Source organism: Prenolepis imparis, unplaced genomic scaffold, assembly GCF_030444845.1.
Source record: "Prenolepis imparis isolate NDT839.2.m4 unplaced genomic scaffold, iyPreImpa1.0 SCAF_2, whole genome shotgun sequence".
Lineage (NCBI taxonomy): Eukaryota > Metazoa > Arthropoda > Insecta > Hymenoptera > Formicidae > Prenolepis > Prenolepis imparis.
In genome coordinates, this window is record NW_028141160.1 from 6,926,579 (window position 1) to 6,952,598 (window position 26,020).

Genomic DNA, 26,020 nt, shown 5'->3' on the forward strand with positions numbered 1-26,020 from the left:
CCCCGTTCTTCTAACTGTCGGTTGTCCGGCGAGAGAGAGACTGTGCTGTACCACAGCGCGCGTATATATTCCGTTCCCGATTCTCTCCTTTTCTCTCTGTCTTCTCTCCCTCACAGTTGCCCCTTTCCCTACCCCGTCGTTTTTTCCTCGCGACCTTCTGTTTTGCTCGCCAAGTATCACCCATTATTTTCTCACCGTCTGCCTCGCGTTGTATCGTACGGATACCAAATGAACGATTTTGATCGCGGATGTTTCCAAAAGCGCCAAGATATCATCGTTCATTCCTCGATGTTTTGCCGCAAAAAAATTCCCTCGATTTAATACGTCCGTTTTTTTTTTTTTTTTTTTTTTTTTTTCACGTCGAGAGAGATTCGTAGTCTTATATACATACCTTAAAAAAATGTTAAACGCGGATAAAATATGATAGCGAGACGAGCGTCTATTTAGAAGAACAACATTTATTCGCCATTGTATAATATTTTTTGCCAGTCTCTGTGAGTTTCGCGTTGTCGCATAATTTGTAGAGAGAAAGAGAAAGAGAGAAAGAGAGAGAGAGAGTCGCGAAAACTACAGACGGGCGCTTTTATTCAGCTTTTTCGGTCACGAGCGCCGAAACATGCCGGTGCGAGACGCGATTCGCTCATTAACGACAGCACGATCGTTCATCATTCCTGCCACAACATCGCGTTTCGTGGTCATGCGTGAATCGGACGTAATGTTTTCCCCTGCGGAACGTCCCACGAACGCGGAAAGTATCCAGAGCATAACCTGGGTGGTCCAACATATATATATATACAATATATCAGCTGCGCAGCTTCCCAAACCGCCGCGCGTTCTCCTGCGCTTTCCTACGACGATGTCCTAGGACGCTCTTTTCCCGGGGTCACGGAGCAGAGAGGAGAGAAGGAGAGAGAGAGAGAGGGGGGATGGTTCGCCGGTTGGAACGAGGGAGACGGCGAATCGTGCGGTTGTTACCTAGTGATGCATGGCTCGGTAATAGCTACAATACAACCAGCTTACAAGAGGGGTTCCGCTACCATGCCGCCTCTCGGCGACTTGAGATTTATTGCCTCCGGGCGGATCGTGGATTCCCAGATTCCCCGGTTTGCTCTTATAAATGACTCCTATTAATTGACCGCGCGATGGTAGACAAGGAAAAAGGGAACGCGGCGCCCGAGAGCACCTGATCCATTTCCACGCGATGATTCCGCGGCGCAGGTGATAAATTATTCGCCAGTCCAGAGATGTTAGACGAAAAATATATACAGATTTTAATGCATCTTTGTATATTAATATTTCGACGATCGCAATTTTTCAACTTGGAGAAAAATAACGATCTCGATCATTTTTGCAATGTCGACTCAAACGGAAGGAATGCGGTATGCAAGGGAGAGAGATAGCCAGCTCGAGATGGACGCGAGATTATCACTTCGTCGCGGTAATTCGCCGTTAGCGTTATTCGTTACTCGATTCGTGTGTCTGCAAACAAAAAAGGAAAATACAATTTACTCCTCGGCGTCGGGCAGAATTTTCCGCGGTTGAAATTACCGCTTTCATCGTAGCCGCGCGCGGTCAATTTAGCCAGCAAACTTCCCGAATACACGGGGAGTTCGCGGGAACGACATTCGAGTCGAGCTGAATGGGGGGCGACCTCCGTGGGTGTTCTCGTTTCTTCGTTTTCTCTTTTTTTTTCTTTCTTCTTTTTTCTTCATCCCCCTCGCTTCCTCCCGATCGTTCGGATTTTAAAGTGCCAATCAGCGAGGGGGAGGGACTGTGGAAAAAGGAGTGGAGAAAACAAGGAGGAATATTCGATATCACTGGACTCGTGCCACGGCCACGTGTCTGACGCGCGGGAACAATGAGAACTAGACACACTCTCGCAGGGTGCTAGCACGAGCGCGGACAACCCCCCGACGAAAGCAGCCGGCTATATGACGAGAGAGAGAGAGGGAGAGATATATCTCTCGGCAGCTATTAAACGTGTCCTAATGCATTTAATGGCGAGTTCTCGTGCGATCAAGAGGGTGGCGCGCGTGGGTGGGCTGCGTGTCAAAACACGCGCGTTCAAATCGCACGCGATGTGAGACAGACCGGGAGAGATCTGTCTCTCTCTCCTTCGAATTATTACAGGGTGTCTATCTTCTGGAAAAACTCGATTTTCTTTTTTTTTATCTTGAAAAATCCGGGAATTCTAGTGGAATTTATTCAAAAATTGTGTCTGATAATTTTACTCTTATTTATATACAGAGAGAATTTTCTCTTAGAATTTTTACCCTGAAAATCATGGTAATCGTGGGACAATATGGTATGGAAAGAATTTCTTTGATTAATATTTATCACATTAAAATATAAAACATGTTTGATTAATTTTACTATGCAGTTTAGTAAAATTAATCAAACATGTTTTATATTTTATTGTGATAGATATTATTTTTATTGTGATAAATATTAATCAGAGAAATTCTCACAAAATTCTTTCCATATCATATTGTTCCACGATTACCATAATTTTCAGGGTAAATTCTAAGGAAAATTCTCTCAGTGTAACACTTGAGAAACATATCTAACGTATCTTTCTATCTATTTAAGTTTTTATTAAAATCTCATATGATTTGATTGACAATTTCTGTTTAGTACCAAAATCTTATGTAAGTTGCATAGAAAATTGTTCAATTTTTTATAATATTTAAATAAATTAACTCTTTAAGATATTCTAATAGTCTTAAACTCTAAATTCTAATAGTCTTAGTTAAATCTTTAAGATATTATAATAAAATAATTTATTGAATAAAAATAAAAATTGAACAATTTTTTGTTTTATATTTTTATTTTATTTTTGCATATATCTTTAGATAAATTTAGAATATATAGCATATAGCATTTTTTCGTTATTGTCCAAATTAATTTTACGATTGATAAATCAATATTAAATGCTAGAAAAAACTGCATTCTCGGTAACTTCTTTGCAATTTATGAAATACATTAGAAAACACGCACAACAAAGAAATTCATTTTAAAAAGCTGCATCTATCTGGAATTTTAAATATTTGAAAGATCAGGCATTTTTTGGCAAGATTCGAGTAGACACCCTGTATTATTATGCGCGTTTAACTATACACGAAACAAGAGATAATTCTGAGAGAACTTTGAATTAATCAGAACTTTCAACAAATATATCATCATCTAACAATAAGAGATAAATGAAATAATTACTATGTAGATAAAACACAGTAAGTTGTCTCTTATATATAGATATAATTGCATTACAGCTCTCCTTCTCTCTTTGTGGTTTAATTCCGATTACACGGAACACAGTGGAACATATTTATATAACTTTGCGAGTAAATTACGACCACACTCGCGGATAGTGTTTCGACTCGTGAAATTTATGTAAAATCATGCGGGTCTTTCTCTTCTCTCGTCGGTGAGATATGCGCGGGAACCGTGTGAAACGTGGTATGTAATAACGTAAAACCGAAGGTCGCAGGTAACAGACCGCCTCTCTCTCGCATCCTCATAACATGTAAAACATCGGGATTACGGGATAATAACCACGGGGCGCTGGTGTTTGTAAACTTTACAGTTTGCCGATCTACTCTACATATCCAGCCTTGTCGGGTAGTTAGAGCGGAGTCGGGAATATGCGGATGAAAATTCTACATTCATAGAGATTACGTCGCGATAATGCACCGCTACAGCAGACCGCATTTCGGAAGGTGTGGTAAATCTATTTCTCGATCGTTCTCTTTAATTCAGATACGACGTCGGGTCAAGATAGCGAATGATCTTTAACGTGCATTTTTTAAACAGTGTTTACATAAAAATATATAAAAAAGATTGCAATATAAATGAGTGTTGTAAAATTTTGACAAATTATGTTTATTTAGCAAAAAATTAGTTTGTATATTTTAAAAATCAATGACTGCATTTATGATATTAATTTATTTTTTTTTCACTTAATTTTATATTCAACATACTTATATTTATAAGATAAGATTGGTTTCCTTTTTTTTTTTGTGTAAAATATTTTTAAAAAATTATACTACATAATAAAAATCTTGCAAAAATAAAAAACTGCATGTATGATATTAATTAATTTTTTCTAAAATATTCTTAAATTTACATGCAACACACTCATTTATAAGGCAATTGTTTTTCATATTTTTGTGTATTAATATTTTTAAAAAAATTTGCATTACATGATATAAATTCAACTTCTATTATAAAATGACGCAGCGTGGAAGCTTCTAAATAAAACGCGAAGTTAATAATCGAGCTTGTTGCAAAAACGTGCCGAGACAGCGGAGCGTTAATGAAACGCCATGGCGGATCACGGAGTGGCTGCTCTCTCACACGTAATTCCCGCTGGCCGAAGACCAGAGTGGACACGAGGGATTCTGCCGTAGGGTCTACCACCACCCGTGGCTTTAATATCGCTTTATTAACCCACTTTGGACGCGGGCCCGATTTCTCGGGTCGGTATTCTATTCTCCCTCCCTCCCCTCGAGAACGCGAAACCTTACGTAACGCCGAATTGTCGGGCTAAGGAGGAGAGGACGAACACGTGGCGAGTATTTACTGTAATAAATGGCGCATTACCCCCGCGATTAATCGGCCTAAGGATCGACGAAGTATATTAATTTTTATCAATAGCGCACCCCCTTGTGTTCTGAAAAAGACATGTGTTAATCTCGCGATGTAAATTCCTATATATTGAAATATCCTACAGATTAGACTCGAAGATAAGTTTCTGGCGAAATAATGTCTATTTTAAAATTTTATCAAAGAGCTATAAATTTCAAATCTACATACTTGTACGTAAAATTGAAATTTGATTGACTCGAATGCGCTTTTATTTTTTTTATGTTAAATTAAACCAAAATATATATATTATAATTATCTACATATACACAGTGGCATATTTAAAATTTTATTTCGAGGAAGGGGGAATTTTGGGCGAGCAATTACAGTAAACGAAATTCATACTTGAGCAATGGACTGTAGTTTTATTTACTTAATAAGACAGTGCTCTATAAGTGCAAAAATGCTGACAACTTAGATTAAATCTCGGTTTTCTGAGAAACCTGATGATTCTTTCTCTCCTATAAATACGTCATTCTCTGTCTCTATATATATAAAGTATATTGTCGCGGTTTGTAAGTGTGAGATTTTTTGTATAATCTACAATGCAATTGCGGGGATTCTCGGGCAATCCCACGAAACAAGGCTCTCGAATCTTCGCATGCCTGACTTACGCGGGAGCCGGCTTAACGGAGCAGGCAGGAGGTCGGCTTCCTTCACAGAAAACGAAGCCGGCAGATGTAGATCCAAATATTTTAGCCTCTCGCAATTACTTCGACTTTGCGGTGAAGCGGCGACGCAAACGTCAGCGCGTCAGAACAGTTTCGGAAGAGAGAGAGAGATACATTGATACTCTGAATCACTGTAAATTTTCGCGAAACATATATTGTTTACGTAAATATGCGCGTACGTCTTGACGATCGCGATGTAATCGCGAATATTGGGAAAGCTAGAGAAAGAAAGAAAGAGAGAGATAGATAGAGAAAAAAATGTAGAGTTCGCCGGAACCCCCGGGTAAAAGGCACCCTTTTAATCCGCGCTCAGTGACTCCCTCTCGATAGACGGGAGATTATCACGGGGGTATCATACGGGGCCTCTCGAGCGTCCGTAAGGGCGAGGAAGGCGGGAGGGAGAGGAACCTGCGTAGAGAGAGAGAGAGGAGGAAGAGGAGGAGGGAGGAGGTAACCCTATGGTTACCGGTGGCCAGAAGTGGAGCTCCCGCGGCGCGGAGCACCGCCAAATCCACCGCAAATGCCATCGAGTACTCCTTGGCCGTACGTGAGCGCAAGGGCGAACCACGAGAGCACGTGGTACTTGAACCAGTTGGGGGCCCCGGCTATGAGTGGCCGACCGAATGTCGGCTCTGTGTGTGCACGTGGTGGAGAACGGGCGAAATAACTCGCGAAAAAATGAATACGCTCTATATACGGCGACATACAAACTACTCCCTCTCTCTCTCTTTTTACGTATCGATGAGGACTTCTTATCCCCCGCGAATGTTCGCGCTACGAACGCCTAATATTTCACGTTTGAAATTATACACGGCGATTGTTTAGGAAACATTGCGCTCTATGTTTATTTCCTCAATTGGAAACGTATTTGTCTTCGAGGAAAAAAATGGTCCGCCCTTTTTTATGATTATTTCGCTCGTAATATATATATCATATTTCCAGCTGATTTAATTTAAAGCAATGAATTGTACGATATATTATAGTAGGAATAAGAGGACAAATATTTTCTTTCGTGTTGGTAAATAATTTCCAAAGGATTTTTTATACAATCTAATCAATTTACATCCTGGTTTTCCGTCTCTGCACGATGCGGCTGGATTATCTGGAATAAAAAAATTAATTTACTAATTATTGCTATGTGTAATTAGATGTGGATGAGTCGCTGTTTTCGAAACAGACGCTCCAGGTCGGTTCTTCGGGTCACTACACTTCCACTTTTATTGCCTACAACTGTCATAAGAGAGAGAACTGTGCGTTTGGAATTTAAAATTCGTTCGGGATGACGACGACGACGACAACGAAATATGTATAAACAATATACGTTTATATATCAACGTATACACGCATCGGCGCGTATCGCTCCAACAGACTTCGCGAGGGTCGGCGAGGGCGACGTCGCGGGAAACCGAGGGCGGGGGACGGGGGGGATGGAGCCGGTTTGTAACAAAATCAATAGAGGGGTGGCGCACGAGAGGACACACGGGGGAGGGGGCAGGGTAAAACGGGAGTGGAAGGGAAGCGAGAGAGAGAGAGAGTGAGGAAAAGAGGGGAAGGGGGATGATGGCAGAAGGGTAAACGGGCCGACGCAGGAAGAGGGTGGCTGGCTTGCGCGCGCGCGGGGGTGGTTCGGTAGGACGCAGGCGCACTCGGAAGACGCGGTGGAGGGATGCGCGGTGGAGAGGGGAGGGGACGAAGAAAGACAAAACCACCCCGCCGCCGGCTACCTACTCCCACCCTCTGGACGAGGCGACGGACTGCGATGGAGTGCCACCATCCTCCAACCTTCTCTTCTTCCTCCACCTCCTTCTCTTCCTCCTCCTCCTCCTCCTCCTCCTCTGCTTTTCCGCCGTCGTCGTCTCCCCTTCATCTCTCCCATCCCATCCCCTACGCGCCATCTCCTCCTACTTCCCTCTCCTGCCGTCTACTTCGAGGTCTCTACAGAACCGCTCTCGCCAACCTGAAACCTGAAACTCGAGGGTGATGCTTGCTTGTTTTCGGAATGGGTAGGTGCTGCCCTCGTTGCTGCCGCGGTGAATCTCGGAACAGTAGCGTGGATTTCAGGCATTTTGTTTCAACGAGCACGTCGGCTCCAGTGATATTCCCTTCAGGATGCTGCGGCCAATCTGGACCGGTAGCTGGAGGAAAAATGGCGATGCTTCGCGTCGCGCTGATCTCGCTAGGAACGCGATCTCTTCTCTTGCTTTCAGGTTTCTTGTATTTCGAAAGTTTACGGGCTTATTCTTTATAGCTTTCATTCGCATTAGTGTACACTGAAAATAAAACAGATATATATATATATATATATATATATATATATATATATATATAAAATGTTAGAAATAAAGAGAAGAAAGTGAACTAGTGCACACTGCAGAAAGCAACTATAAAGAACAAGCCTCAACTTTCATCCATTATTCTTAATAATCTGGAGATTTGTTAGGGATGTACGTATCGAGAATCGATTTTAAGGATTTGTCAATGTATCGAAGATCCGATTAACGTGGCATTGCACTTTACATTAATCGGCAGAGGCAGGCGATGCAACGCTATTTTTCAACACGTTGAAAAGCAATGGCGGCCACTTTCTCCGTGTTATTTTGCAAATAAACGCTTATATCGAGAATTTCCAAGTTTATAAGCAAGACGATATCATATAACAAGCTTCTACATATACAAGTTATTGTTGTCCCGGGCAACAGCCTCGTACGAAGATCGATTCTTGGGAATAAAGAGTATCAATCCGTGGCAGGCGTCAAAAGAGAATCAATAAAGTATTAAACCGTGAGCTTGAGATGTTGAGCAACAGCTTTATCACTAATTCTTTATCATTATTTAATCGTAGATATTGTCTACGTTATATAATTGACGAAAAATATGAAAAACGTGCAGAATATAATACTTTTTACACTCTGCTCTGTTTGAAGATCTCATCTTTAGGGATAATATTTACTTAAAAATTCGAGTCGAATTGAATAATCATTTCATTTCCTAGGATTTGAATAAAATATTTATAAGAAATAATATTTCATATATTGTACTCCTGCGAAATGTAATCAAATCTAGAACAGTTATATTCGAATTTTGAGTATCCCCAAGGTTCGAAATAATACTTCTAAGTACTTTCTATCGTGAAAAATCTTTCACGAGTAGTACTCGAACTCTGTAAGAAAAAATCTATTTATAATACACTCATTCATCTACTCTCTCACTTTCTCCTAAGTACTTATAAAAGATTCGAACACACTTGATATAGGCTCGAATATACTTGAAAGTACCGCTCTTGTTTTTCGAGATACTTCTAGAAAGTTCGAACCTATATCTCGCCCAGGTTTGAATCTACTTGAAAGTACCGTACTTTTTTTTTTTTTTTCAAAGTAATCATAGAGAGTTCAAAACCATGCGAACAAATTCGAAGATATTCGTAAGATACTTAATCCCATTGTCAATTACCTTCAATATTTTTTCTTCTTAATTTCCTCAATAACGCATGAAGCTTCGCGCGTATAGTTTATAAAAAAATCGAGGAGTGTCTCACTGTCTCAATACATGTACATTTTTTCTGGAATGACGCATTACTTTGCATTGATTTACAAGCATAAAACAATAATAATCCAGACAAGATTAAAACGTCTTAAAAAGTAAAAATGATGTTATTACGTTTTTTAAATATATGTTTTATTAAATATTATAATTTATGAAATCATTAATATACTCGATATTTAATTTTTATTAAAGATTAATCTAATTTTATTTGTATTTTGTGTGTGTTCACGTTTATACATATAAAAGAAATTTTTATTAAAAATGGTTAAGTTGATTTTTAAAAATTTATGAATTTTTTAATCACGAAGTTTAAAACAAGACATTTTTTAAAACTTATAATTGGGAACACGTAACGTTTTGTTACATCTTTATTATAATATAATATTTTAATTTAGGTGTTCCAACTAAATATTTGCAATATTAATTTAATTAATTATTAATTAAAAAAAAATATTAATTTAAAATTTTTTGAATACATTGGTACTATATGATTTACAATATCTCATAAATTTATTTTTCTTAACATTTCTTTTTATAATTATTCTAATTACATTTTGCTTACTAAATTAAACAGTACTAATATTTAAATATTGTATTTTATATAAAAAAAAAAAAGAATTAACATAATTACACGCATTCCGTCGTATTACTTGGAATTATACTTAGAATTCTCGGTAATTCGCAATGTACAAATTTTTGATGTGAGACACTCGTCGGAAAAAATCTACCGTATTCTGCACGTGCGGACGGTAAATGGCGAATACCGCCATTTTATAGCAAAACGAAACGGCGCTGTCTCTCCGGCGCTGATAAATCGTTCGAAAAACGAGGGAAAACGTCGTCGCTGTCTGCGGCGACGACGACGTCGGCGGCGGAACGTCGTTTGCAAACATTAATAAAGTGCCATTCTTCCGCCACTCGGTTCGTCTCTCACCCTCCGGAGACGGGGTGCGCTCGTTCACGCGTATTTTCGCGCCGCTCGTAAGTGCACGCGCGTACGTGCGTGCACGCATTATTTCACGCGGGGGCGTCGAAAACGTATTTACCGTTCCCGGCGGGACAAGCGCCTTGATTTGTCGCCGAAAATCAGGCGAGGGTGGAATCAAGGGTCGCGATAAAAGCATTAGCTGCCCGCTTAAGTGTTTTTCCAACTTGTTCAACTCTGTTGTCTCTTCTCTTTTTCCCTTTCTCTCTCTCTCTATATCTCTTATTTCGCTTTCTCTCTCCTCCTGTTATCGTCTCTCCGCCCCCTTCCTGTCATCCGATGTTGTTGTTGTACGAGGGACGTCGTCGTCCTGATATCGACAGGTCTGGCGTGTCTTCACGTCCTTAGCATTTCCGTTTTTCTCTTCCGCGAGATCGCCCGAGCAGAAGCGTCGCGAGGAAACTGACCGGAGGATTTCGACATTTTATCGGATTGGTTATTGGCGCGTCTCTCATTATGGCGCGTAAACTTTGACTTAATTAATTATGCATTAAAATGCAAGAGAGAGAGGAGGCCCAGTGATATTAAAGGGTCAGCAGTGAACTCGTATTTTAAAGGTCGCCTTCCCCCGAAGACCTATCGGCGAAAGGTTAGCCTGGTTTTAATAAATTTATTATAACGGTCGAGTCAATTTTTTTATGAACAAGTATTTCACACTAGAGACAAAACATTTATTTTAATATATATTATTCTTATATATTCATATATTCTTTCAGAATTTATAGATGAAGATAGTATCTTCATCAAGTCATTCAATTAGATTCTGTCGCTAGAGATGAAAGATTAATCTGTATTTAATATATATTATACGTTTTATATATTGTAAGGATGTGCTAAAGTTGTTTTCGAAACGTGTCAAACTTCGCTAGTTTTTGTCGGTTATTCTTTAAATAGCGGATCAATGGGAGCAATGTATGGACAGGCTTAAGCGATGGCCGACAGACAGTGAAAGCGCCGACATAATAATCCGAACAGTGGCAAACAGACGTAGATAAAAGTAAGTGAAAGAGAAATGGGGAGGAGAGATAAAAGTCTGGAGGGAAAGAGAGAACGCGTTGGGCAGACGGAGATAGGGATACCATTTGACAAAGGACAGAATCTCTTTGTTCTCGCGGCTCAACGGCTTCACTCTGTGGCCGCGATGTTTTGTCAAGGTCACTCTCATTCACTTGCCTATGCCGCCAGTAGTCCATTTTTATTTTCCTCTTGCATTCGATTTTGTCATTTTTCAGTGTTTTTTTTTTATTTTTTAATGCCGATACTGATCTTGTGTCGTTTCACTCTCGTCTATAGCTCCTGACAAGTTTCTTTGCAGCTAAATGCTTTTAAGCAGCTATATATGTATGTAATTATGACGTATTTTTATGCTAAATTTTCTACATATATTATTTATTATATTTGTAAATAATAAAAGTTTCTTATATGCAAACTTAGAGTAGAAATTGGAGAGTAACAAGATACTTAATAATCGATTCTTATTCGGTTATTACTCTGTTATCCCTCTGTTATTCTGTGTCTATTATGAGTGTGTATTGTAAATATGTATTTTAATTGTAAATAGAATAGGATTTTAGTCTATTTGAAAGAGCATTTAGCTAAAATAGACTTGCATAGCTTTATAAAGTATTGTTTAGCTCTTGTAAATATAGGTTAACTTTCTAAAGTATAGTTTTGCTTCCTTCTGGTCATTCTTGCTTTTTTCTTGGGGCCAAGCTCAATTCAGAATTGCCGTTTTCTATGAATGGCGATTTTGACCTGCTGTGTGAATGACATTTTCTCCAAATTCCTTCTCCCTTTTGTTACCTTTTCTCGTTCTTGCCTCTCTCTCTCTCTCTCTCTCTCTCTCTCTCTCTCTCTCTCTCTCTTTCTCTCTCTCTCTTTCTGTATAGAGCAGAGTTCTTTCTGAAATTCCATGCCAAATGAAACGAGATTTTAACGTTCTCAATAATTTTCAAGAAACAAAAAATATTTCTATATAAAATTAATCTAATATATTATAATTAGGTATTTATTTTTTTCTTTCAAATTTATAATTTAGTTCATTATATATTTATAAACGTGTCGTTGTATACGTCTCACGCGCGATATCATACCATCTTATTTTCCTTAATTACTTCCACCTTTTCTTATATTGCTGCTTATTGCTCTCATTGTTAAAAGAACTTGCTCTGAACATAACTTCTCTCTCTCTCTCTCTCTCTCTCTCTCTCTCTCTCTCTCTCTCTCTCTCTCTCTCTCTCTCTCTCTCTCTCTCTCTCTCTCTCTCTCTCTCTCTCTCTCTCTCTCTCTCTCTCTCTCTCTCTCTCTCTCTCTCTCTCTCTCTCTCTCTCTCTCTCTCTCTCTCTCTCTCTCTCTCTCTCTCTCTCTCTTTCATGCCTTTTTCCCCACATTTCTCGTCTCTGCGCTAGATTTCTTTACGCGGTGGACCAACGATCCATTGTCGGCTCGGGCTTCAGTAAGTAGAGAAGTCGAGCGCAGGAGAGAGGAAGAATTGTCACGCTGCGCAGAGCCGAATCCCCGACCGACGACTCGAAAGGAAATGAGGTGCCCCGACAGGACCTATCCCAACGAGAAAGAAGCCACTGGATCGTGCGAGGGAAGAAAATCTTTCCTTACACGAATCACGCTTGGCGTCTCGTTGGTGTCGACACCAACCGCCTTGACCGCGTTTCTTCCTTTATATAGACGGAGTATCGTATCACGAGATTAAGATATATAAGTAATCCCCCTCCTTCCCTTCCCCTACACGTGCGACGAGAGACATGTTGTTTCCTTGACGTTTTTTCACGACACACGAATATCTCGGATTAAAAAAGGCTGCAAATTTATTGAAAAAGCTTACTAGCATAATTTTGTAATTTTTATTTATCGTTTTTTTTATTTTTCATTACTTTTATTTATATAATAATTATCGTACATGGCATTTGTGATAAAAATATGATTTATCGTCGGCCTGTAAATATTATACACGCCGCATCGAAGGAGGAAGGGAGATAGATATCTCGGAGAGATCCGTTTTAATCTTTTTTATATTTCTTTGGGCGCGTGGCCCGACAAAGGCACGAGAGGAACCCATGTAAGTGAACGAAAGCGAGAGCCCACTTCGAGAGGTGTTTTGGATTTGCCAGGTGCGAAGAAACACGCGCGCGACCAGTATTCTATACTTCTGAGTGTTTCCCGTTGGCCAGGAATTGGGGGAAGAGGGAGGGAAAAAATCCCTTCGGAGGACTACAATCGGTCATTCAATTTTCACACTACCTACGTATTCGATGAGTTGAAGCCGTACTCTAGGAAAGTGAATATTACCAATCTTACAAGAAGAGAGTCTATCCCAAAAGCAGAAAATTTACCTTCCCTCTCGTATTAATGCGCGGTTTCGAGGTTTATAATTTTCAGATAAAAAAAAAAACAACGCACATTTATATATTAATGTGTTATTTTTAAAAATATATTTTTTTCTATTTTAATATTGACAAACGCAACATTTATGCAAAATACTTAACCGCATAATTTGAATATAAATTAAACAAAGACGCTGGCTTACGCACGACATGTCGGCTTTATGTAGGGTGAAAAAGAATCGGCTTTATTTTCTCCTATCGGCGAGATAACGAGGCATGGACCCGGAGTGACACCTGAGGTGCCGAGGGCACGTTACGAGGGTTGCCGCGGCAGACATCCATCATTTCTTTGTATAGCTGCCCCGTGACACCTGGTTCTGCGTCGCCCGCGTCTCCACCATAAACCCCTACGACTTCTTTTTAACCTCCCCTCTACGGCCACGGTGGTCGTATTCGCCTCCGAAAACTACAGGCTATGGTACAGTTGGAATAAATTCGCAAGTTCTAATGAATTTGCGCAATTATCATTTTTCTCCAATTTATACGCGATTAAATGTCGATGAAAGTATAATAAAAAAGTTGAAATAATTTAAAAATTGACAAGATGTCGGAAATAATTGCTCAAGGACAAATTCTCTCTAGTGATATCGATCAAAAATTCAATACATTTAGATATTTAAGGTACTTGATGATATTTTTATGATACTTTGCAACAGCGCTAAGTACCTATGAAAAATAAGTGGGTCATCCACGAGAGATATTCGATGAATGCAATCTCATTTTTGGCAAAAGTCACTTCGCTCAAAGTCCCTCGAGACAGATTACCTGCTTCGGTGGTTTCGAAAAAAAAGAGAAGGCAGAGGCGGAGCGGTCGTTTCTTTTACTCCATTTTTAACCTTCGGTGGAGGGTCCCTTCATTGAGAACGATCGCTAAATCCAGGTGTCCCCGCGGACACCTTCGGCTGCGTCCTCAGGGACCTTCATATTTCACTCATCCCGTCAATGGACCTGGAAGGTAGCCAGGGAAACGCAGGTGTGCAGCTTTTCGAGACGGATTTCTCTTTGTGCAATAAAGAGGATGCACGGAAGAGAAATAGAAGCGTGGGCGACGGAACGAATTTTCAAATCTCGACCGGCGACTCTGAAAAGTCCGACATACAGACCGATTAGGTACATCTATTGCGAAAGGGTTGACACGCGACTGACGTCGGCGAACCACACAGGAGCTTATTGTTATTTCGGCGCCGTAGCCTCTTAGCGAAAAAAGTTTTTCTTTTATTTAAGAAAGTTGAGGTTTTGGCACGCAATATTGGCATTTCAAGAAATCAGAAAAATCGAGTAGGTCGTATAACTTTGTTTTAACGGTAGCATCAAGAAATATGGAGAAAAAAATGTCGCATTAATTTCTAATTATATAGATATTGGATAATTAATAATAGAGCTTATTAATAATTATTTAATAATTATTAATAATGCTTGTAGTTATTGTGAGGTCCAAATACATAATGCTACTAATTAATAGTAAGATATGGGAGGCGCGACATGTGTCAGCCTTGGACACGCAAACAAGAATTAATATTAAACAGAATTTAATTACTATATTATTATCGAACTCGCCGAATCACTTCGGCGTGGAGGACGTCTTTCGGGAGAATATCGATCGGTCGACACCTTTGGTTAGCCGACCCGACGACATATAAGCCCCGGCATCGCCTCGGGGGATGGTTCGAGGGAATTCGTCGATAGCCACCGACAGAGGGAGGCGGCACCTCTCATTAATAACCGGTGACTCGGCGTTTATATAAATAATCCTACGCGGTCGCAGGCACTCACCTGCGATTCGGTCGATCGCTCACTATCCTGACGTGAAAGGAGCTTCCTTCCCCATCCGACCGATTCATCCACCGCCTACTTCGTCCTCTTTCGCTCGCTCGCGTGTCTATTCTCTCTTTTTTCTATTTGTCCCTCGTTTTCCTTCCTCGGATTGCCACCGCCTCCTTCCTTCTTTCTCTTTTCTCTCTCTCTCTCTCTTTCTCTCGTACAGACTCCTCAATCGGAATTCCGAAAGGCACTAGAGCAAGGCACTTCTCTAGTCACTGCCAAGTATGAATGCCTGCTTGCGACGTCCGGTCATTTATTTCGGCAGCACATTCTACACTTAGAATGTCGACACTAATGCTCTAACTAATGCTCCAGAATGCGTGCACGCAGTTACGCGTTTGTATCAAGTTGTCGGGAAAAATCAATATAATTTTGATGATCAATTATATCTATGTTGAGAGAATTTTCTCTTAGAATTTACCCTGAAAATCATGGTAATCGTGAGACAATATGGTATGGAAAGAATTTTTTTGATTAATATTTATCACAATAAAAATAATATCTGTCACAATAAAATATAAAACATGTTTGATTAATTTTACTAAACTGCCGACCCGACGACATAGTAAAAATTAATCAAAACATATTCTCTCTGATGTGCGCGTAAAATTCTTTCCTAAAATTCTTTAAAGGAAATCTTTTTCTGAATAATTAATCAGTGTAGTTTGATTTTGATGTTTCTTGCACATTTTTTTTACAAATTTTTTTAAAAGAATTAATACTTCAGAATCGAGGCAATCAATATCATTTTTAAGGTTAATTATATGTATTCTCTCTGATGCACACGTAAAATTCTTTCCTAAAATTCTTTAAAGAAAATATTTTTTTGAATAATTTATAGAGTCTGATTTTGGTGTTTCTCGTACATATTTTTTCTACAAATTTTTTAAAAAGAATTAATGCTTCAGAATCGAAGCATACATGTATGCATTTATGCATTCTTATTGAGAAAAATCAATATAATTTCGAAGATTAATTACATCTATATATATTCTCTCTGATATATGCATGTAAAATTAAATTCTTTTTAAAAATTCCTTAAAAGAAAATATTTTTCTAAATAATTAAATTGAATCCGATTTTGGTGTTTCTCGTACATTTTTCTTCCATCGTTTTTTTTTTAAATAATTTGCTTAATTTCCTCTTTTGGCAATTGCTCGGATTCTGAATTGCGTCATCGAGAAGGATAACGTAACTTTGTAACTTGCGGAGTTCGGGAGGGCGGAACGTTACGGAATTCCGAAAGTGCGAGAAGAGACATTAAAACTATTTTCCGTGGCATGATGCGTCTTCATAACGGCGTAATAAAAGTTTCCATTCTTGTAAATGGGTAAACTTTATTCGCGAGAAGAAACGGGACGGTCTCCCTTTGGTATATATTGTCCCCGTTTCGTCTAGCCACGCATATTCTTTGAATGACGCAATTATTATTTGTCCGCTTTTTATATAAGGCGTGAGCGATGCTGACCAATGAAAGAATTTTGAAATACATAAGGAAACCGCGAAAGTTCATCATACAAAAAAAAAAAAACATGATAGTCGAATTGCGCGGATGTAAATATTTTTTATAAGTTAGGGATTCGATTTTCTGCACAAAACTATTCGAAACAAATTAAATTTTATTAAATCGCCAAATATATATGATTGACAAATAAATTTGTAAGCTGTTATCATATATTCTAATTTGCTTCTAATAATGTGTAATTATGATATTTGCTGTAAATTAAATTTTTTATTCAAGACAGATGTAGGAGATATATTCTATATGTTTAACTCTTATTAGTCTGATGTATTTATTTTAAATTTATATTTGTATACCAGAATTTTTTGGATTTATTATAGTAATTTTTTACACACAAATTTAATTTTTCTTACGCAGCTTCATCATGAATCTCAATAGACATGACGATGATTTATCTTTATATTATATCGCAACTTGTCTTCTGAAATCGCGCTTCTTTGTATATGACTTATTCGCATTCGATTTCATTCACGCCGTCGTTTCTTGTTGGGGAGGGAAAAAGGGGGAGGAAAGATGCGCGAGGTCGATCGTATCGTAAAATATTTAACGAGGTAGTTTGGCGAGATGTCTTTGTAAACGGTTTGAATATCGCAATAAAATAGGGTGTGTGTGTATACGATGATATACATATATATGTATATCGACATAGCGGCGCTTATATATAAATTCAACGAGTTTCCGTCGTCGGCTCGTTTCTTGCTTTTTCGCTGCCTCGCCTTCGCTCGTTCGCGGTTGCCTGCGAAAGTCCATAAAAGATACGATCGAGGCATAACGCGGATAATTTCTCTTAATGCCCGGGCATGATGCTTAATTTTAGTTCCCCTCGTCATCTCTCGCACGTCCCCGAATGTGCCTGCGTACCCCTTTTCTTCCCTTTTCGCCCATTCTTCCTATATATATATATATATGTACGAAATACCTCATCGTTATTTTCATATGCAATTTCTTTCTATTGTTTCAGACGAATCTGGATTCTGGATCTTCGTCCTATCTCCTGGACTTCTACGCGAAAGGTAAGAAATGAAAAATAATGCTTATATCGAGACAAATCTCTAGATCGATGTATATAAGTTTGAAGTCGCGTTAAAAATTGTTATCTTTGACACGTTTGAAATAAAAATATATAATTCGTGCTTGCGGAATTAATTTGAATTTTTCGTGTGTTCGTCTTATATGCAGAAATAGAGATTTATATGCATGGATGATTTCGCGAGTGCTCATATCCTCCTTTCATTCGTAAATATCATACGTGAAGGAGTGCGTGACAATACCTTTTATAACTGCCAAAGAGGCTAGAGCAAGGATTCGCTTCGATTGAGCGAATCCTGAATTCAGAAGGATTTTTCGTATGCAATTTCGCATTCCTTATCCATTTTTTTAAAATTGATTAACTTTCTTTTTTTAACTTTGAAATTATTAAAAAGTAAATTAAAGCAAACTCTATCATTATAGTTTATTAGGATGTTAAATGTGCAATTAAAAGATGACATTTAATTTAAAATATCTTTTACTCGAACGTGAAAATTATGGGGGGAGGGGAAGAATATGAAAGAAATATAGTTTTTATTTTTTTTGCTCTTTTTCTATCGCATTGATTCGCCATGCATGATCTTTATAATTGTCAAAAAGACTAGATCAAGAATCACTTTGATTGAACGAATCGCGAACTCGGAAGAATTTCGCATTTCTTTATTTATTTTTTTTAAATTAATCTTTTTCTAAATTTGAAATTAATAAACATTAAAGCAAACCGTATCATTATAAGTAATTGGACGTTAAATGTGCAATTAAAAAATGACATTTAATTTAAAATATCTTTTACTCAAATATTTAAAAATTATGGGGGGGAAAAAGGATGCGAAAGAAAAATGAATTAAGTTTTTATTTCTTTGCTCTTTTCTTCTTTCCGAAAATATGCTGATCTTCGAAATCTTCTATCATATCATTTAATCAGTTAATCGGACATTAAATGTGCATTAAAAAATGACATTTAATTTAAAATATCTTTTACTCAATTTGAAAATTATGGGGGGAGGGGGGGGGCAAAAAGAATATGAAAGAAAAATGATTAAATTGTTATTTCTCAGCTCTTTGCTTCCCTTCGACAATATATTGATCTTCGAAATCTTCTATCGCATCGATTCGCGATGCATGAAGAAAGAAAACGAGAAGGTGGTAGAAAGAGGTTGCCGGGGGGTGGGAGGGCTGGCAGGAAGGCGACAGAGGGGGAGGGGATGGCTGGTCGGGGCACTCCGAGGGTGGAAGAGCATCCCTCTTGATGGCGTCACCTCGAGGGCCCAATTAGCGCCAGCACGAGTGTCATTTCGTCGCGGTTTCCGCATATACTGCCTGTCGTTGACTGGCGTTTTCTGCCAGGCGGTTTCGCTTCTTCCACGTAGACACAGTTATATACATACATCTATATACAACTTGCATGATGAGGCGGCTGCTTTTCGCTGGGACCCCCCTTCCGTAAAGGGGGGCCGGGGGGCAGAATCTTCTTCCTCCTTTATTCACCTCCGCGCTTTACCTTCGCGGATAGTCTGCGTTATCCAATTTTCTAACAGATATTTCGCGATACAATAATTGGACATTCAGCGCGAAAAGCGCCATCCTTTTTTATCCCGAACCGCCCCCTCGTCTCAGGCTTTCTCGGGAAGGACGGACTCGAATTATATATTTATCCCGGAGAGAAGGATGGAGAAGAAACCATAGCGATATCCCGGGATCGCTATCAATGGGAAACATTTTTCATCGGCGCGGAAAACGTGTCGGAACAGTATTGTGTATGTGTGTGTGTTTCATCTTTCTCCGTCTTTTTTTCGTTACTTTTCGCCTCTTCTCTCCTCTCCTCCCCCTCTGTCTTCTTTCCTTTCATCCGCGCGCTCTGGGTTCCTCGGTTATTTCCATAACGACACTTCATGCAACGTTAATTATTGTCGGCGTAATGAGCTCGAGGAAGTCTTCCAAGATGCGCCTCGCCGCATTTCCACCTTCCTCCTCCTCCTCCTCTTTGCTTATGCCTCGCTCTCTCTCTCTCTCTCTCTCTCTCTCTCTCTCTCTCTCTCTCTCTCTCTTCTTGTAGTTAGCAGCGCCGGAGTGTCAAAGGGCTCTCGTCTCTCCCGTCATTCTTGGGACGGATACCTCGCGAATCTCCGCATCACCGCGCACTTCCACGGAGCTGATCTCGTTAAGAGACTCGGGGTTTCGCTCACGCCACGCCCGCTCGCGCCTTGTTAGCGCGTCTCGGGGAGTTCATCTCCATTTTTCCCCTCCAGGATTGGGCGGATCGCGTCGAGAACGCGAACGTTAATGTTTCTCATCGCGATTACGTCGTTTACGGGTGAAGTGGGCAATTTTAGGATACAGCGGTGACACACGATGACTGCTCCTACATAATTAATTTTCTCAACCAATTTTTTATACCCGAACAAATTTTCGAAGCTTCAGTCACAGTAGTTGATAGTTAACGAATTCATAAATTGCGCCCCACGTTTTACGAAGTTATTAAATATTTCATCGCAAAATTGCTCGCGTCCCAAAGTTCGCGGAGGCGCGAAATAATTCCTGGTGGCGCGAGTTTGCGCGTTTGTTTCGCCGCCACCCCCGAAGATGAACGAACGCGAAAAGCCTGGTAAAAACAGAACGAAGTAGTCTGTAGAAGGGGGAACCGCATACAATACCGTCGTTAGGCCCAACTCTTTCCCGCTATATACCGTGTATCGAGTGTCATTCAATTGCGCATCCCAATTAAATAACAGGCAAAAGGGCGACATAGCGTCGTGAAGCGTCTCGACGCCCCCCTAATTGCGAGTTTGTAGGAGCTTAAAGCATTCACGAAGGAAAATGAGAGAAAGAGAAAGAGAAAGTAAAACAGAGAGAGAGAGAGAGAGAGAGAGGGGGGGGAGGATAAAATATAAGTGTTCGACTTTCGATTTTACGACAGTTAATATTTTAATTATTCTATCCTTTGCAAGCAACAAAAATGGCTTCTTAATTTACAATTTTGTAAAAAAATATATATAAAATTTCATGTATTACATAATGTTATATATAAATATAATAAAAAAATATATGTGCGAGATAATAAAAATATAGATAATATAGATAATAGCTAATAAAAATTTATGCGCGAAATAAAAAATTTGCATTTCTTTCGGTTTTGTTGCGAGAGTCAAATTTTAACAAGAAAAATATATAGATGCGCGTTTGTTCCTGATTATCAATATATAAAAAAATTAAAAAGAAAAAAAATTCGTCAATTTTCGGGCGGCCTACTCAGATTAGGTTTTTCATAGCTCGTGATTTGTAACAACACGCGCTTGCTCTCTTATTCTGTTGGTGGAGAGATGTTACAGGGTGTCTCTTGTGCGCTATTAAAAGGTAACGTAATTAGCACAGGCAAACGAACTAATTACCAGAATACGAACAGCAAGCGGGATATACAAAGGGATGCCCTCCCCTCTTGCTGTTCCCTTTCTCCTCCCCCTCTCTGTCTTCTCTTTTCTTCGTTGTCCGTTTTGTTTCTCTCTCGTTGTAAACACATCCGTTCCATGTCGTCGTGAATCACGATGTTGATACTTATTTCGTCGACTGACGAGCGTCATTTCGAAAATCGAGACATTAATTAAAGACTACTCTGTCTGCAATCGAGGAAAGAAAGTAAGCGATGCTTGTTTCGTGAATTTTTCAGGGAATTTATAGTTTAATGATAGAAATTAATTTATAATTTTATTTTATGAATATATAGAGAAATATATACGGTTCTCTAAATTTCTCGAAATTTATCAATTAAATAAATAATTAGATGCTTGCAACCGTGAATTTTTCAGGGAATAGATCGAATTTATAATTTAATAAAATAGTTTAATGATAGCGCTCAATAATTTTTATTTTATCAATATTTAGAAAAATATATATTATAAATATAAATATATATATAGAAAAAAATAGTAAACAGTCGGAACTCTTTGAAAAAATGTTTCTAAAGTATAGAACTCTTATAGAACTGTAGAGAACTACCGTTAAAACTGTGGAAAATCATCAGCACGACACATTTTCACTAAGTGTCGTGCTGAACGTAATTATGAAAAATTGTTTAAAAAATAGTAAACAGTCGGAACTCTATGAAAAAATATTTCTAAAGTATAGAACTCTTATAGAATTGTAGAGAATTACCGTTAAAACTACGGAAAATCATCAGCACGACACATTTTCACTAAATGTCGTGCTGGACGTAGATATTAAATATCGATTAAAAATCGTTAATTGATGAATATCGATCTGAAATTGCATATATATGCTGAACTTGCGTAGAACTATCGGGAACTCTTTCCAAAAATGATATTATTCAACGCGTTTTAGTACTTTAGAGGGAAGGTGTCGTGCTAGATTCGCGAAGTTAGCACATTTTTTCAATTTTGATATAACATTTTTTAATATAAAAAATGCGGAACTCTTTAATTTTTATCAGGAACTGTAGAACTATGAAAAGTGCTATAAAAACTCTTACTATTTTTTTTTAATTCGTAAAATGTCGTGCCAACTTCACAGACACATATAATACATATATATTGCAATAAAAAATTTATATTTGAAAGAAATATATCTTATTTCGTAAATTTTTTATAAAATATCTGTTTTTTAAGAATAAATAAAAAATGTAGTTGAACGCAAAAATTATTTTTTGCAGTATTCATTATTTTGAAAACTCTTTTAATGTGTGTAGGTATATTTGTTATTATACAAATCAAATATTGTGTACTACAACTTTTCTGTTGCGTATCGTATCGAGGGGTATTAAATTATTTTTTATTTTAATGTTGAAATTGAATTTGGGTGAAAATATATATTGTCTAGGGAAAATAAGTATATATATATATATATATATATATATATATATATATATATATATATATATAAGCTTATTATGAAATCTGTTTATACTTCATTCACTCTTGCGATAACGCAATAACTGAATATTTCACTAGCGAATTTTGGAATCGCTATGCAATCGAGAAAATATATAATGAGTCTTATTTTCATATATATATATATATATATGTGAAATATTCAGTTATTGCGATCGCAAGAGTGAATGAAGTATAAACAGATTTCATAATAAGCTTCATATATAACGATTATCAATACTTTGGCGCATATATTTTTCTATAATCAATAAATAATGATATAAATAATTCGACTAACATTTCGCCGGCAGCATTTTTGCTGTAGGAAACCAACCTCTGCGTCGGGGGGAACTGTCCTCGTAGAAGCTCAGCTTCGAGACACTTTACACTCGCGTTACTTTATTTCGTTGGCGACGAGCAGCGACGCCCGGGTTTTAACTATCACAATCTTCGACGCGTTTCGGCAAAACGCGAGAAACGCGAGAGCTTATTCGCGCACGAACCGATGCTCCATTTTTGCATCGCCGTTTTTTTCAACACCCACTTATCGCAGGGCCTTGTCGAACGAGAAGATGGCGACTTTCCCGCGACGCACTCAGGAGTCGCCGATATTTCCGAATTAGCGAATTAAAATTAGATTTCCGGCCGACTAGATCAATTTCGCGCGAATCAATGCGGTCGCGATCACGATGTCGATACACGCGACGCGATCCAATACAATAATTAACGGCGTAAGGACACTAATTAATACTTGTACTTACGTGGCCCGACAATTAGCGCGCGACCGTTGATCACGAACAATGCGGAAATGCATTAGAGGGCGGCAGCATTCTAGATTGTGTTCGGAAATTTATTCACCAAAATGCAGCATTCGACCGACCAATCAGAGACCGAGGATCTCTTTGTCCTGATTGGTCAATCGAGCTCTTCACTCTAGGTCAGGCATGTCAAACTCGTTTTGCATTACGGGCCACATGATCTATTTTGTATTAAGCTGAGGGCCGCATGTTTTCAATGTTCCTAGAATAAATAAAATACGATTTTTTAAATTATTATATTTAGTATATTCAATGTATATTATACATAGTCACTTTATATTTATATCTTATGTTACTTTTTAAAATAAAAATATTTTACGATTTTTTAAATAAAAAAACAAAAATAGAAACTATAATAAAAAATATTTTACTTTTTTTTATAAAAAACAAAAATAGAAACTATAATGAAAAGTAAACAAAATCACAATTTAATATTATTTTTTAGAAGATATTTGACATCGTTTTTCACAAAACAATTTTTTTGAAAAGATTTTCAAGAAGTTTCGGCGGGCCGCAGTTTTTTTGTTGGCGGGCCGCGTGTTTGACATGCCTGCTCTAGGTGAATATATTTCCGAACACAATCTAGAATGCTACCCTCTAATGCATTTCCGCATTGTTTGTGATCAACGGTCGCACGCTCATCGCCGGTCCACGAAACTACAGGTATTAATTAGTGTCTTTACGTTAATTATCCTATAAATCCGATCGCGTAGCGTGTATCGACATCGTGATCGCGATCGCACGCGCGAAATTGATCTCGTTGACCGGAAATCTCACGTAACGTGTTCGTTTATTTGTAGCAATTTCGGGACGCGCAATACGCCAAGGTTGATGTCGTTTGTGGTTGAGGGGGATGGGGGGGGGGAGTCGCGGCGTACGTGGAGCTCGGCTCGGCGGCCCGAGCGACCCCCTCCATTCCAACCTGACCATTCTGTCGCGACGTGTTGCGCGTCCCGGAACTGGCAGTGACCAGTGACCAGTGACCGGCGTCAGTAATAAACGAACCGTTACGCGAGACACCCGGCCGACGAAATCAATTTCGCGTGTGCAATTGTGGTCGCGATGTCGGTACACGCGACGCGATCGGATTTATACGATAATTAACGGCGTGAAGGCACTAATTAATACTCGTACTTTCGTGGCCCGGCGATCGTTGATCACGAACAGTTTAAAAGTGCACTAGGAGTCAGCATTCTAGATTGTGTTCGGAAATATATTCACCTAGAGTGAAGAGCTCGATTGATCAATCAGGATAATGAAATCCTCGGTCTCTGATTGGTCGGTCAAATGCTGCATTTTGGTGAATATATTTCCGAACACAATCTAGAATGCTGTCGCCCTCTAATGCATTTCCGCATTGTTCGTGATCAACGGTCGGACGCTCATCGCCGGTCCACGAAAGTACGAGTATTAATTAGTTAGTGTGTTTACGCCGTTAATTATCGTATAAATCTCGCGTACGTTTATTTCTGCCAGTCTGTGGCAGTTACGGAACGCGCAACACGTCGCGAGTCGCGACAAGATCGCCAAGTTGGAGTGGTGGGGGTCGCCGAGCTCGCACGTACTCGGCCCCCCCCCCCCTTCCATTCCAACTTGGCCATTTTGTCGCGACGCGTTGCACGTTCCGCAACTGGCACCGACCAGCAGTAATAAACGAATCGTTACGCGATATTCTCGGTCGACGAGATCAATTTCGTGTGTGCAATCGAGATCGTGATGTCGGGACACACGACGCGATCGGATTTGTACGATAATTAACGGCGTAAAGATACTAATTAATACTCGTACTTTTGTGGCCCGGCGATGAGGGCGCGACCGTTGATAACGAACAATTCAAAAGTGCAGTAGAAGGCAGCATTCTAGATCGCGTTCGCAAGTATTGTACATATAAAATTAGCGCAAATTCGGGAATATCGGCGACTCCTGAGTGCGTCGCGGGGAAGTCGCCAACGTCGGTCGATAAGGCCCTGCGATAAATTGGCCTTGAAAAAAGCGGCGACGCGAAAATGGAGCATCGGTCGTGCGCGAATAAGCTCTCGCGTTTCTCGCGTTTTACCGAAACGCGTCGAAGATTGTGATAGTTAAAACCCTGGCGTCGCTGCTCGTCGCGAACGAAATAAAGTAACGCGAGTGTAAAGTGTTTCGAAGCTGAGCTTCTACGAGGACAGTTCCCGACGCAGAGGTTGGTCTCCTACAGGAAAAATGCTGCCTGCGAAATGTGAGTCGAATTATTTATATCAGTATTTATTGATTATAGAAAAATATGCGCCAAAGTATTGATAATGTATGAAGCTTATGAAATCTGAGAAATTATCGCTTGCCAATAATCATAATCAATAGTTTAATTGAAAAATCGTGGTTTGGGAGATGTATTGTGATCCGCATGGCACGTGCATCTCACGATTTATCGACGGAATATTCCGACTTAAATCCTAAATAATACACGCGGAATCGCGACCTAAATAATCCGCGCGGAGTCGTCGAGCGATGACCAATGTCCAAAGTCGTTCGATTATCAATCCAATAGAAAAATCGAAATTTATTTCACTCGCAAAACATCTCGTTTTATTGGCGAAACCTCGCGTCTTATTGGCGTTTCGAATTTTCTTCTAGCATCCTTTTTCGTTCCTCGTCGTGTCTCGTTCTTTTTCATTCCAGTCCACGCGGACTCGAGCCTCGAGCGTCGAGCGACTTTTTCTCTCTCTATTC

The 26,020-nt window shown here is 39.1% G+C and overlaps 1 protein-coding gene across 1 annotated transcript in view; it reads left to right on the top strand.

Annotated features, from left to right (window-relative positions):
* Nucleotides 1-616: 616 nt before the first annotated feature.
* LOC145932903 (uncharacterized) overlaps nt 617-26,020 on the top strand; it is a 144,137-nt gene continuing 118,733 nt past the window's right edge. Inside the window, exons 1-2 of the mRNA XM_083032130.1 lie at nt 617-712; nt 17,546-17,597. Of these exons, the coding sequence (XP_082888256.1) occupies nt 617-712; nt 17,546-17,597 (148 nt within the window). The remainder of the gene's footprint in view (nt 713-17,545; nt 17,598-26,020) is intronic.